The sequence below is a fragment of the Tripterygium wilfordii genome, chromosome 14, assembly GCF_013401445.1.
Source record: "Tripterygium wilfordii isolate XIE 37 chromosome 14, ASM1340144v1, whole genome shotgun sequence".
Classification (NCBI taxonomy): Eukaryota; Viridiplantae; Streptophyta; class Magnoliopsida; order Celastrales; family Celastraceae; genus Tripterygium; species Tripterygium wilfordii.
Genome location: NC_052245.1, coordinates 3,995,288 through 4,010,861, shown reverse-complemented (window position 1 = coordinate 4,010,861; position 15,574 = coordinate 3,995,288). Strand labels below are relative to the sequence as shown.

General features: G+C 37.4%; 1 protein-coding gene across 3 annotated transcripts; it reads right to left on the bottom strand.

Moving 5' to 3' along the window:
• Positions 1-906: 906 nt before the first annotated feature.
• LOC120014967 (protein transport protein SEC31 homolog B-like) lies at positions 907-14,522 on the bottom strand. 3 transcript variants are annotated; one of them, XM_038867120.1, is made up of 22 exons: positions 13,915-14,522; positions 11,258-11,312; positions 11,034-11,156; positions 10,615-10,711; positions 10,480-10,516; positions 9,758-9,863; positions 9,627-9,684; positions 8,678-8,775; positions 8,389-8,508; positions 7,672-7,714; positions 6,974-7,083; positions 6,750-6,877; positions 6,095-6,650; positions 5,794-5,886; positions 4,828-5,013; positions 4,539-4,752; positions 3,252-3,364; positions 2,962-3,132; positions 2,701-2,829; positions 2,337-2,616; positions 1,630-1,868; positions 907-1,476 (listed from the first exon to the last, which is right to left on the bottom strand). In XM_038867120.1, exons 1-22 carry the CDS (start codon positions 14,229-14,231, stop codon positions 1,387-1,389), a joined length of 3,363 nt encoding a protein of 1,120 aa, XP_038723048.1. In that variant the 5' UTR covers positions 14,232-14,522; the 3' UTR covers positions 907-1,386. The 3 variants fall into 3 exon arrangements, with proteins under 3 accessions (XP_038723048.1, XP_038723049.1, XP_038723047.1); XM_038867121.1 differs by having other exon boundaries at positions 2,337-2,619; positions 2,971-3,132; XM_038867119.1 differs by having other exon boundaries at positions 2,337-2,619; positions 13,915-14,521.
• Positions 14,523-15,574: the final 1,052 nt, after the last annotated feature.

Here is a 15,574-nt window from a genome sequence, read left to right as displayed (position 1 = left end):
GCTCAAATGTATGTACAGATTAAGGCCCTAAGTGGTTAACTTCTCTGATTCTCTCGTCTAAGTCATCTCAGACCCTGTTACCTGAATGCTGTCATTTTCAATTTTGAGTTTTGTATTGATGGGAATCCTGGACTTACGGTTATGTGTCTCTCTTATTAGGTTATGACATAATGGATTGGTGTGCAAATTTTTTTATTGACTTTAGAATTTGGATTGTTATTCAGAGTCATTTTGGAATTCGTATTATAAAATCGAATAGGGGGGAGGGGAATTTATGCCATCAAATATCAAGATCAATGTACATGATAATTTCCTTTTTAAATAAGTGTAATGTGCAGGGGCAAAACCCTTCATCAACTTTTAACAGTTCCCCAACATCAATTCCTAGACCAAACTACTGGAGAACATACGTGATACAATCCTAACAAAAAATATCCACACACATGGACAATGCAATGCAGCTCACAAAGAGTGCGGCCACTTCGACCTAAAAGAAATAGAATAGAGAGCCCAGTCAATTCTCCAAGATCATTCTGTTATATCATATCTGAGTTCAAATTCAGCAGAAGTGTCAAAAAAACATGAAGGAAAAAAAAAAAGAAAAAGCATCTTCACAAGACCTGAATATCAGTAGAAAGAAAAAAGAGAATACTTTGTTTAAATAATAGCATGAAAGCTACTTGAAGACGTCCCACCCACCATCATTCTTTCTTTCACAAAGTCATCAAACAATAACGACTAATACACTACTCTTTAAACCAAGCATTGGAACTTAAAAGCTCCTGTTCATGTCATTTTCTGTACCAACATGGCCCGGAATGGTATCTGGTGGTGATGCTAAAATTACAAGTTATTATAGAGAAAAAGAAAACAAATGGCAAACGCAATTTAGAGGGCTAAAAAGGATTCAAAACAAATAATGTTAGGCTAAATCGCTCTCATTTGCTTAAATATTCAACTTAATCATAACATGAAGAAAGAAAAAAAAAAGTTTAGTACAACTGAAATCAATCGAGTCAAGACATCTATTTGCTAAAAGAAGCTCCAACTTTGAACAAAAACTTAAGGTGGACCATTTATGACTTGAAAGGAAAACAAAAGCTACTTCTCAAACACTACAAACAAAGATGTAAAAGGAGCCAAAAGAATGTTTTTGAAAACTATTCTCACTAACTACTTCTGGAAAGAAGCACTAATGTGAAAAGTCGGTCAAGATTTTGAAGGAGCGGAGTAAAGAGTGGTGAAACCCAGATCATACAGAAGTTTATGATGTCATTCTTGTGTACATTGAATTGAGGAACGACCAGTGCCACCAAAAGGACTTCTCCAAGCGGGGAACCAAAAAAATACGTCTGAATTGTGCTCGAGTATGTGCCTTTGGAAATTTTATCTAACATTCTGCCTTGTCTTGATCATCCGCTTGAGTGTCGCTAGCCAGAAGTTGCATTCATCCCACTCACTGGTGGTAAGAAGCACCTGTTACATGCAGGGAATAGAGAGAACATTTCAAGTTTTTATTTTTTATTTTTTTAATTTCCCCTTGCATTCAGAACAACTTATTGTTCAAACACAAGATATATGTCGCTAAATTTTTTAATTCTAGAACAATTTGAACTCTGAAAAAAATACCTGGATTTGTAAGGCTGTACCAAAATCATTATTGTCCAATGCCTGGCACAGCTGCACCAGCTTATCAGCGGCATTTGTAGAGATGTCACCACTGTTGAGTTTCGCAAACAAGGCACCTATTTTCCTAGAATTGTCTTCTATTTCACGCTTCTTAGCAGGATTTGCTCTTGAGCCTCCCAGTGCTTCCGATGTCTCATTGAAAAGTCTTGTCAGTGTGCTGATAACAGGCTTTTGTAGAGCTGGAAAAAACGACCCATAAGGCATAAAGAACCTTAACTTGTTAGCAAGAAATTAGTATAACAAATCGATCAAGGCATGGATTACGCACAAGACATTCAGCGTATATATATAGAGTGTATCGGTTAAAAATTTTATGAACTTAAAAAAATTCAATTATTAAGAAGAAAGTGACACCGAGATCTGAATTCCTTCAATAGGCACACAAATTTTATTTGTGCTGTAACATATTGGTCAGTGAGTCTTTCATAATCGACATATTAAGGTTTACATTAAGTGACCAGCTTCAGTTTGAAGTGTCAGACCATTATATTAGGCACATTATCAATGCTGTACGCTACATTACCTAATTTCTCCAACCAAACATCCAAAGGAACTCCAACAAACTGCTGTTCCAGTCTACTAACGAGCTCATCAAGGCAAGCCGCATAGAAATGCAGGGGAAAAAAAATCCAGTGATTGCTACTTACCAGGAACTTTTGACGTATCAACCGTCTGTACTGTAGGTGGTGGAGCCGCAGGTGTCACAGCTGGCTGTACAGAGGCAGTCTGAGTAGGACTGGGGGATTGCATTGGACCTGGACCCATTCCAGGTCTTTCGCCAACACCTGCATTGGTCACTGGCATAAATCCCAAAGGCCTAGGTGCAGGAGCCACTGGTGGCATTTGATTGATAGGAACTGGGCCTTGGGATGTAACAGGACCATGTGAACCAGGCCCGGGTTGTACAGGATAAGCAGGGCTGACAGTCCCCTTAAACACGCATGCCAAGGTACAATTTAGTACTAGATCACAAAAACACCCACGCTAAAATTGGGAAAATCCGATACATACAGGATATAACTGAGAACCCAATGATGGCTGTTGGTATTGCTCTGCATTTCTCAGCATTTGAGGGGTTGAAGGAACAAATGTCCGTACAGTAGGCTGATGAGAGGTAACAGAAGGGGGAGCAAAATTTGCCTGCATAAAAACGAATAACAAGGAGGCATATTATAAGCATTTCATGACAAGTATCAAATTCTGTATATGTTATTGGGAAAGTAAACAAAATTAGATGCACTAAATGAAAAATAAACCAATAAGAATTAATACCTGGGGAACCTGAGGTGCCTGTGATGGACGGAATATCTGAGGCTGTGGAGCAGGTTGATATGGTGGAGCAGCACCATATGCCCTTCCATATGACGAATCATATGTTGGCTGGTAATTTCCAGTATATGGACTGCCAGGAATTGTCTGCTGCAACTGCGAAGGGACTGTCTCCTAATGAATAAAGCATAGACATTATAGACGTGTACATCACAGTAAGGAAGCAAAATCAACAATTATAAAGAAATTAACAAAAAATACATCACATTAGAGGAAGATGCTAGAAATAACACCTGATAATAGTGCTGAGTTGCCTCAATGCTGCCACGATTTGATTGATCGGCACTGTATAGTGAACCAGTCTGCAGTTGAGAGTTTTCAAAACCCGTAGCTTTAGCTTCTTTCTCTGGCACAACAAGAAACAGAAATCTTCAGTAGGTGATAATTTTGCTGGCAACAAAAACAATAACAGTAATAAAGAACCTGAGACCAAGCAATAATAAATCTAATTCCAGTTCATTTAATATCAAAGAGAACTTAAGGTGAACAGAATCCTTCAACTTTCAAATTGTTGGATAATATGGAAAGAAACAAATGACATGTCTCACGGATAGAGTTCACCTATTTGTTTTCTGAAGGAGGAACCAGCAACAGTATATAGAACTCACAAAAGTCCATAACTGAAGATACACTAAAATATGAACCACAAAAGCATGGATAAAACTGAACCACCCGGAGAACCCCAATTAGGGTACTTGTGGCAAACGACTAATATAACTTTTTATCTCAATATAAGAGGTATTGGGAAGTATTTATTGGAAAAGTAAGAAGACTTGATATCAAATGTAATATCAGGCAATAATATAAAAAATTATCATCACCATAAAGTTACTCTCGTCATATTGTTACTCAATACAAAATGGAGCCTTTATAGGATGATGGTTGATTGGTTACTATGTAACTGAAGCAATTTCAGCAGATTTCTGAGATCATGGGACACTGCCGGATAGAAAAACATAACAAACTGCAAGCAAAGGTCTATCAACTTTTGCCTGATAACTGACCAATCACCTTTCAGTCATCAAAATTGTGTTCCTCGAACCAATTTAAAAAGTGCCGTGTCTTCTTGTTATTAAGAAATATTTAAACTCAAGTGTTCCCTTGAACAAATTGTATCAATTAAGTGGATGATCACTTTAATGCTGCACTGTGGCTACCAATGGAATAAAAAATTCATAATTGTACAATTAAATTTAAAACCCAGTTCTTTGCTCATGGTTCTTGTTATTGGAAAAAGAATCCATGAAAACTTTGTATCGTTATGGACCTACGACATCAAAGGGCTTCAAATTTGTTTTTATGCCAAACAACTGAACAAAAATCACGATAAAATTCATACAGCAGCAATAGACAATTACGATTTACTACAGCAAAAAACAACAATAACAATAATTACCATGATAATGATAATGATAATGATCATAATGGAAAAAAAGAGCGCAAGACTCCATAATGAGCAGTTAGCCAATGAACCACCACCTCTTGTAACTTTGAGAACAATTATATTCAGAAATACTTACGAGGTTCAGCAGAAAGAGCAATACAATCTCTTAAGATCACGAGTTCAGGTGACAATTCATCAGAACCCAAAAGTTTCAAGTACTTCATTGCTGTCGTTAAAAGTCCCTGGCTTGCTAAAATTTCAGCATATTTCTCAACAAGTTTGCACAAAGATGCACTAAATCGCTTCTGCCCTGATGCCAAAGCAAGGACAATAGTTTTTTCCATCAAATCCTGGCAAGATGAGTGACACGTATCAAGTTTCTAGCAAAAGACAATTAGATATAATTCTAAGAGTTGCAGACTTACCTGAAGAAGGTCAACATCGGATTTTCCTTCCTGCTCAGTAGTCAGGCTTTTTGACCAGATTTCCACTGTTTTATCAATATTTCCAGCACAAATATAACAGAGAGTAGCTGCTAGGGTGTTGCCCACAGCCATTAGTTTTGAAGCAAGTGTGTCGCACAACACAGTCCATTCCTCTCCCTGAGCGAACTAGTTATCATCCAAAACAAAATAAATTAGATGCATAGATTTCTAAATCAATATTATAAGCCTCCAAGTCAGACTATATATGATTGTACAATCTTTTTTTCATGATTATGGTAATACTTGGCTCAGCAATAGCTTGTTTCATCATTATCATAGGGTCCATGCTAAATCCATGTCAAAGAGAATCTTTCCCTGTTTTACCATGAGCGACATAAAAAAATTACCTACAAAATTAATGGTTTGTATATATTTTGAAGGGGGGAAAAGAAGAATATGAATTTATTAGTTTAAATACTTCGCAAGCATTGCACGAGTTATCGGCTAGTTATCATAGCGTTCATGGTAAAATCCATGTCAAAGAGACATAAATCTGTAATAGCTCTCGAATACAGGAACACCGATACCTTATACCCTTTCGTTCGTTGCAATACAGCTTAATTTCATAAAATCCAAGAAATTTTCCAGCTTCTTATGCAACTGACTCAAGTGGTGGGTGGGGAACAAAATCAAGCGAGCAATCTATGTTTCTGTGACTATAGTGGGATGATTGCTATTAGTTACGATGTATGAGAAAAAAAAATATAATTATTATATTGGAAATTTGAAATGCGTAAGCACATAATGAATCCTTTCTACAGAAGCAGTCTTTCACCAATTTGAATGAAGGAACGTTCAAATGGATCTTTTTACAAACAAAAATTATAAGCATCATTGCTATATAGCAGTGTTCATGCCAAAATATAACATTATTAATATTTTCTTCTTCAAAGTTCTAAAACTTACTGAACAAAGTAGCGCAAGAGTCTCTTTCCAGAATTTCAGGGGCCTGGTGTTTACAAGGCTCATGAGATCATTGTTCTTTATTGCAGCAACAACCTGAAAGAGTAAATGCCCTATGTAACAACAAAATCCTCAAAAGTACATGGCTAACATTCAATGTGTCAGAACAAGAAGAAGAATGTATCCTCTTAATTACATTAATCTGTATCTTTGAATAAAACTAAAAATGCGAATCACCTCAAATGAATTAACTCAGGAGGAAAGAGAGGGGGACGAGGGAACAAAGAGATGAAAGGTAAGCTACCTTTAGGTAAGGTGAATGGCATATCTTAAGGTATTGATCACGAGTGGTCTCCCACAAAGATGCACCACCGATATGAGCAATAACTAAAGCATCAGCCATTTTATTTGCACCAATGCACTGAGCAACTGCCCCCTTATAATCTCCCACAACCAAAGCACGTTGAACAGCATCATCAAATGCTGGGTCAGTACTCTCCTCCAGACCATCTGGTTCTGGTGGTGTTTCTTCGCCACTCGAGACAGAACTCCCAACTACAAAGTTATTCTCAGAGGTTGACAGAGGTGTTTCAGCTTTAGGACTCGGAAGGTTGTTAAAGAAATCTTCCCCATTATCAGCAAATATGGTTGCCTCTTTATTGCTCTCTTGTCCTGGTTTTTCTTCCACTGAATCTTCAAGTTGAATGGCATTAACCTCCTGTAAGAGATTATCCTGTAAAGTCTCTCTCTCTTCAGTAGGCATGCTAAACCCAAGGTGGTCGAGCAGTTTTGTCCTTGCTGTCCCATCTTCTTCAAACATAACCTTCAAGAAGCCCCAAGTTTCTCGGTCTTCAGCTGATCTGTACAGAATCCATATAAATGATAACGGCAACTAACCAATCAACTTAAAATTAAAAAAAGAGAAACAATACAAAAGCTCTTAGAAAAAGATGACATACTCGGACTCTTGAGATTTTTTATCACATAAAACTCTAAGAGAAGACCTCTCCCCATTTTGTATTGCAGCTTCAAATTCAGATGAGCGGGTCACCCAACTGTCTTCCATAACTATGCTATGCACGAAAACCTGATAGAGACAAAGTCTAAGTACAATTACTCGGGAAAAATAAAGATAATTATAAAATTGGATAAATTGATGCATCTAAAAATAAATCATACATACATCTGAACCATTTCCAGCAGGAAGCCGAGGGCGAAAAGAGACGAGCTTTCCACCAAAGCCAAAAGATGCCCCCACTGGACGTTTATACCATCTTGGAGCTCTCAGTGATACTGCATAAAAGGGGAAAGACAAGTGATCAAGAACTAAATCTTACCAGTGATATGAGCAATTACAATACATAAATGCCAAGGCACTAGAAGAATTTTAAGACAGAGAACACCAACAATTATTTGTCATGAATGATTCTATTCTCAAAGTTTCAATGCAACCTTTGCAATATCGTTTTCCTCTAATTTTAGATGATACACTCATATCAAAAATAGCATCTTCCATCATTTCAAGTAGTTCACATAAAATTTAAAATGAGAAACATGTCAGTCAAGCCCACCATTGACACAGATGAACACACACATGCAGTCGCACAAAATTTCCTTTTTAAGGGAAAACAAAACAGTGAAACTGTTTGTGACCAAATGGCAAAATTTGAATTTCAATTAGAAAGATAAGATGGGACTAACTTATCACTCTTCTTAGGCTAAAAAGGCTTGATCCCAGTTGATTGTACTCTACTTCAATTGTAGTATACTGGCTTGACATGACACCGTAACTTCATCAAATGCAAATAAAGGCTAAAAGATAAAGCACATTGTTCCACGCTAGAATATGAACTGAATATATTGATTTACTAAGCACATTACCTCCACCAAAATCACTTTCTCCCGCACCATACCGACTGCAACCCTGAAAAAACAAGACAAGGAGTCCGTGAAAGGGGAAAAAAAAAGTTATTCCCAATATATTTGACAAACCACACTCAAAGCCTTCTCCAGAGAGATTTATAAAATAAAATTATTAAATATTTGTAGTGCAAATACACACACACCTCTCTTATATGAAAAATATGCATCTTCTCTGTGCATAACATCCAATACAGCATCAAATTTAATGTTACTAAACCTAGCAATGCATGGCATGCAAGCGAAACTGCTACTCGCTGCAGAATCACTCTGTACCTTTCGGTTTTTTTACAGTCCAGTCATTAGAAAGTTAACAACATCGACAGTGGTTGATTGCACATCCATGATGAGGATACGAGTTGCATGCAATAACTAGACATCAACAAATAATAAAAGCTCCACTTTCAGTAGTAGAATGCTTAGTTTATCACAAAAGAACAGACATCTGACGAGTGTATCTGAATAGCAGTTGCAATACAAATCTATCATCATGTGCATGCTACATCCCACCTAAAGTGTCAGTGGAAGGTCTTAAAAACACTGTGTAATGTTTCAGCCAAAACAAGCTATATAACAAACTAAAATGATGTCCAACATTTAATCACCCATAGTAGCATTTCCATCACCTCCAACAAAACAAATTCTTCATGTGATGTATATTGATAAACAAGGACATACCTCAATATTGTAAAGCCCAATTTTCCCATCAAATGAAGAAGCTGATATGACTCCAGGTATCTTCGAGTACCAGTGTACATCAAAGTTCCAGTTTGTGCCAGCTGGCAATTCACAGACAATCTGGCCCCAAAATTGGAAACAGACTAATGTTATTAAAAGAAAGAGCAGTGATCAAGCAAACAATCAGAACCAGCAAAAGAAAAAAAGAACAAAAAACAAAAGAAAACAATTAATCTGAACACAAAACACATGGCAACAAAGGCATAAACCCAATCAGAAATTGTCCTACCTCTCCACTAACTGTGTCCCAGCAAATAGTTCGATTATCCTTGGCACAAGTTAGTAGATACGAACTGTCATTGGGACACCATGACATAGCAATCACACCTAATATAAGACATGGAGTCAATAGTAACAAGTCAAAATCACTGAGCATGTCCCGTTAAAATAATCCTTTTAAGAGCATAGAAGTATCATAGTTTCAAAGACATATTATTACTTCCCCTCTTGCTTAGGGAAGATCAAAGTCCTAAGCAAAAGGGTACTAAAGGGCATACAAACAAAATTTATATCTCTTAATTGATGTAATATGAGTGACACACCACCCCTTGGTATCATTTCAAAAACTACATGTATTTTTCACATGAGCATGTATGCAAGGTAAACGTCAGATGAACAAATATTTAACACATAAGCATGTAACAGAAATAAAATTTCAGATTTAAGATTGAGTGGGAGAGCAATACGTGAAAATATAGAATATATATTTTTTGAAGGAGGAAATATAGAGTATATATGCACCTTCGACACATAAATAAATAAAAAAAGCCTTCAAAATTCATAGCGTGTAAATGGAAGGATGTATAATGTAATATTGGTGCATCAATTTAACCATGAAAACTTGAAATTTCAAATTTGGACAAGATATGTTATTAGATATTCAAGAAAAAAGAAACAATTTCAGAGGGATTGACTCTTTAAGGAGCCTATGAATTTCAGATTGAAACAAACTGGCCGCATTATCGTCAATGAAGCATAAAAAATTCAAAATATGTGTGTCCACATATACACATACAGATTTCATAAATTGTTCTACCACAATTTGAGAAAATTTGATACAAAGGTGGAAAGCATTTGATATACTTCACTCTAATGCCAATGGGTAATAAGTACAAGCATAAACAGGAAAACTAGAAATCAAATACAAAATTGAAAGGAAGCATCATCCTGCTCAATACCTCTGGTGTGCCCCACGTACTCTTTAACGGGTGTAATTATGTTCCGCATATCCCAAAGCTACGTGCATAAAACAATATGAGTAATCAGATTTCAAATTTTAAGCACACTATCATATCTGCATAATAATTACCCTCAAGGCAGGAGAAGAATCTTCATCTGATGCCACAACAAGCTGAGTAGCAACATCAGGATTCCACTGTAAAACCGAGCACCGTCTTCTCGCAGGATCTGCAAAACTGCCAATTGGCACATCCCATGTCAGCTTGTGAGTAGGACAAAGCCAAATATAACATTGGACAATCCAAAAAAGCCGCACAATAAGAACAAGGAGCTTATTGTTATAAGGGAGGATTAATCTTTTAGTTAGAAGTAGGAAACAAATGGCTTTCATCAAAATCTTTCTTTGTACAGAAGCATATGGGAGAGAATCCTCACAATTTATAACTTGAGAATTAAGGGGCCTTATCATGAATAGAAAGCCCTCTTCGTAAAAATGGGGAGAATCGGCAAGTCACATTCATTTGTATTGTGACTGGCCAGTTCGGGGAGCAAGAGATAGAGGTAGTGACGCAGGAGCAGGTAGCTAGATTTAATAGCACTTCAAAAAAGTCATAAAGTCATTGTCAGCTAGATGCCCTAATTTGGTAAAATATTTGGATGCAAAGAAATATAGAGTATTTGGGTACAAAGTACAAACTCCTAGGTTGTGTAAAGGGGAAGCTTCCTGCAAATAGAAATGTGTAACTAGAGATCATGGATTCCTTGTCCTTTTCTTTGTAAATGCTGGCGCCCCCTTGTTGCCCTTTTCTAAAAAAAATTTACATTCAAAAAAAAGAAATGCAAGGAGCTTGCCTTATTGCTGGTTTTTGCTTCTTTAGATCCCAAACCACTGCAAATAAATAACACAAACAACATCCAACTTTAGCATAAGCAATACAAAAATAGCACATATTGTATGGTAAGTTAAAAGTCAAATTTCTTCCGCACCGATTGTTCCATTGTATGAAGTGGATGCTAATATATGCTGAACCTTGCTGTTCCAAGAAAGAAATGATATTTCACCTTGTGCAGCAGAACCGCTACCCTGCAATTAGTACTCAAAAATAGTATCAGATGCCCCAGCAGATTTGCCAGTAACAAGGGCAAACCATCATGAGAAAGGAAGATAGCTTACAACTAGAGTAAGACATTCACATTCACAGCCCAAAAGTTCATTAAAAACTGAATCCCAAATCATAGACACCTCAACAGAGTAACACTCCAAAATATCGTCAGGAATTAATTTGCGGGACAAAAAAAGGTATCGGGTACCAAACCACAGACATCTTGAAAGAGTACAACTTCGGTCTGGAATTAGATTGCATGACTAGAAGAGAGATTGAGTAACCAAAAGAGGGGCTTCATACCTTGAGAGGTGGGAAATGAGAAGGCTCTGCAGGTCTAGCAAAATCCCATATGCATATTTCACCATCATCAGCACCAGATGCAAGCAAGTTAGGAGAGAGGGCATTGAACTCAAGACCACGAACCTAACTCACAGGGAAGATAAGTAAGCATGACAAGCACTTAATCAATGGATACTAGGTAAAAAGGGACAGATTAATTACGATATTTAATTGCGAAAACTTACAGGCCCGTTATGCCTTGAAAGATGTCCAACAAGAGCACTTTCACTTGCATCAGAGCTGCAAAAAGAAATTCAAATCACACAAGGAACTAATTGTTGCTGTTCCACCAAATAATGCCAACGAGAAAACTATGCAGATGCGCAGGTAGCCATGGATTAACCTGTGTAATGAACCCTCAAAATCGAACAATACCTACCAGCCTGAGAAAAACTCCGGTACCCTATTAATCACGGAATTTCTAATAGCTTTTTACCATTTCAAAAGATTTTCTATTAATTTCTCATTGAAAAACAAAAGGAAATGATACTAGAGGATAATTTATAATAATTTGCAACATCAAACCCTCTTAAAAGCCTAAACCAAATGTTTATATAAACAAAGATATAGCTTATAGCATTAAATTAAGTAGTCGAATCACATAATCAAAAAAATGACAGCTCAAAATTACCCAAGAGAACAAATAATGAAATAGGAGACTCCATAACAGGAAAGAACAAAATCTGATATAGGAAACCAGGTTACTAAAGCCAATGCATCCAATTGCCTATTGATATGTACAATTCCAATTCGTCTCCCATTTCATCCTCCTTCGCTACAATCAAATTGGAAAAAGCCACATGGTATCCAGAATATATTTACTCACAACATAGCACGGAAAATTTCTGAAACCACGTTAAAATCCATTTAGCAACACAGAGAAAATACTCATCCCAAGAAAAATTCAGTGCAAGAGGTGCAAAATCCCTACAAGCACTCAGCATTCATTTTCACTGTCAGAGAGCACAACACCCTGAATTAGTATATTAAGCCAAGCCTATGAAGAAGACACTTTTTTTTTGGTAAGTCTATGAAGAAAACATGCTTTGTTACCAACTTATACAAACAAATAGCCTCACATAACTCTAATTCTACTCTTCCTCCCCAACCTGGTATTATCAAATCAATCGCCCAAAAACAACATCACTCCAACGCACAGTAGTTGCCCTCCATACAACCCAAACAATACTGATTCCTGAAGAAAAAGAAAACATAATACCAAATCCAAGCCACTGGAATACTGACAACTTAAATGATGACCAAACTTTGGGAATGATGGAAATCAAACAAAGGAAACATCTGAAGACGTCAATCATCAATCATCAGTAAAAAGGCGAGGAACCTCTCTCATACCTTTTCTTACTCGTATCAAGTAAGCATCGGACAAATAAACCTAAAAAATGATACCTGTATCTTTTGTCAACAAAAAACCCTTCACCCCTATTAAAGCTTAGCTCCAGAGTTAGCATTTGGTTGAAGCTCACATGACTAAATCTTTCCTAGGGTCCAAAAAACAGTACTTGTGTCCCTTTCAATTGGAAATTTTTAAGCTACTACTAACAAAATCTAACTTGAATTAAAAATAAATAAATTGACACAAAATACTAATGACAGAATAGAACGTATTTCATTATATATATGCATAATGAAAGTAGCACATATGTCATTATAAAAAAAAAAGAATATAATTTTTTTTTTTTGAGAAGAAAAAACTTTCATTAACCAACGGCACTGTTACAATCAGTAGAAACAATAACAAATTTTTGCATTTGTACACTTGCTACTTAAGCATGTCCAAGAAGAGATCATGTATTCAAAAAATACGCCCACGTATAGATCATTAGATAGTTTTTGACTCCATTCCATCAAAAATTTATGCCTGCCTCATTCATGCACTCTGGACAGAGCTCACAAGTTCGCAAATTCTCTCGACCTAAACTCAGTCTAATCAATCATCCTAAAACCAATCAAATCCAATTCAAACTCCCACACCCAATTCAAATCGATTTGTCCACATAGAGATCATTAGAAAGTTTTCGATTCAAATCCATCAAAAATATATACATGCTTGATTCATGCACTCAGGAGAGACCTCATAAGTCCGCAAGAGCTGTCTCGCCGAATACTCAGTCTCATCAAGCATCCTAAAACAAATCGAATCGAATTCAAACACCCAGCACCCAATTTGTATCCATTTGTTTACTTGAGAATTTCAAATGGTCAAAGCCATTTTTCCCTGCAGCAATTACTCGACCAATATCTAAAAGGCCTTTTTTGTCAGATAAAAAGTTCTTTTGACATACAAACAAATCATATCAAGGAAAAAATCCAGCCAAATAGCCAATCAATCCATCTTGTTTCCCCTTTTAAACCAATTATTTCACATCACTAAAATTGATCAAATTTTAAATGAAACTTACGTTTCCAGAGAAAACTCAAATTGGATATCACAAACTGAATAATCATAAAACAGGAAGAAGAAAATTCAATTAACGAAGAAAACTCAAGAAACAAAATTTTATCAACCACATTTTCAATTTTGCAAACTCGAAATTTCAGTAACACCAAATTTCATAGAAACTCCATGGCAATTATCAATGGGAAAATTTATCAAATATGAACAGGAACCCAATCCAAATAACCTAATTACCAAAATCGGGATTACAATACAGCACGCACAAAACAATAGAATAACAATAAAATTTCGTTTCTTAGCATTTTCATCTAAGGAACTGTCGAACACATTAAAAGAAGACAACAGTCCACCAGTAATTCAACTCATTTAGATCAATTAGATTGACTTTAAATCAAAAGGAAGGAAGAAAAATAAAATCCAATATACCTGATCAGAGAGAGAGGGTTCCATATGTCAATGCTGCCATCGATAAGACCGCCAGCAATGAGACCGAGGGCAAAACTATCAGAACCGGATCCGTTCTTGCCCCAAGATAGACGGTTGAAGCGCTCGGAACTGGGTGTTTCACCAACAACGGGGAGGTCACGATCGTCTGACTGGAAATCAAGCTTAAATATCTCGAGGTTCGAGGACGAGCTGAAAGAAAGATCCACAGCCCCAGCCATGGTCCCAGCAGCCATGTACTGTGCGTCCGGCGCCATGGCCACTGACGCCGATCTGCTTATCCCCTTTATACACGCCATAATTGAAACCGAGCGCCCTCAGCAATTCCTTATTCACAACACTGATATCTGGATCTAAAATTATCGAGATTCATATATATCTCCCTCAATTGAAGGAGATGAAGATCTACGGATATTGTATATGGAGGGATAGAGAGCGTATTCGGATCTGAATAAGTGGTGTTTAATTTGGGGAATTAGGGTTTGATTTATATCAGTAAAAAAGAAGAGGTTTCAACACTCTTGTGTCGCTATGCCTCTGTTGTCTCGTGGTTCTCTTCTTCTCTGGTTTTTCTGTGCGCGCGTGTGTTTACTGTTTAGTGTGAAATTTTAGTGACTTGCTTTTCTTTAATTAAATAGAACAAGGTAAAATTAGATAAGGACTATTTGCACTCCTCATATTTCCATTGACACTCTATTTCTCCGAAAGTCCAAACGCGGCCCTTAACCACCCCGAGTCTCTGGCCGGTGAACTCCAATCGGGCATTTTAGTGTCAGTTTCGGCCAGCCAAGAGCTGAGTTGGGTTCTTCTCTGGTCGGTGAACTCATTGGTGGTGGTGGTTCGTCATTTCGTCGCCAGATCGGAGCTTTTTCTTCACAATGGCCGTGAACTTCCAAGGACGATTTCAAAGGCTACAGGGGACGGTTTGAGACGAGGTTGGTTGGGTTATGCTCTTGACGGTTGAGAGAAGCTTTTCGGTAGGTTAGTGGTCAGAAACGGTGGCCAGACCAAGCAGTGGCAGTGGTGGTCGGTGATGGTGCGTGTGAGAGCAGAGAGATAAATGGGATGTGAATGGGGCATTCCAGTGTCAGTTTCGGCAGCCCAAGGGTTGGGTCAGGTTCGTCTCTGGCCGGTGAACTCGTCGGTGGTGGTGGTTCGTCGTTTCGTCTCCGAATTCAACCGGATCGGAGCTTTTTCTTCACGATAGCTGTGATCTTCCAAGGACGATTTCGGAGGCTACGGGCGACGGTTTCAGGCGAGGTTGGTTGGGTTATGCTCGTGAGGGTCGAGAGAAGCTTTTCGGTAAGTCAGTGGCCAGAATAAGTAGTCGTCGGTGATGATGCGCGTGAGAGGAGAGAGAGAAATTGGGTGTGAATGAGTTTGTTAAGGGCATGTTTGGTGGTTTTGAAAAATGAGGCGTCAATGGGAATCTCGGGAGTGCAAATAGTCCCCACCTAAAATTACATGGGGTAAGAGTCACTGTAAGTTTTTAATATGCGCCCATAGATGTAGTTTTAATGAGAAAGAGAGGGTAGTTTTATACTTAAAATTATGTCTTGGGAACAGTTGTAGTGAGATAAGGAAACAAATAAACCAGTGACCGAGCCACTAGTTAGAGTGGTAAGAATGATTTGTATCACAT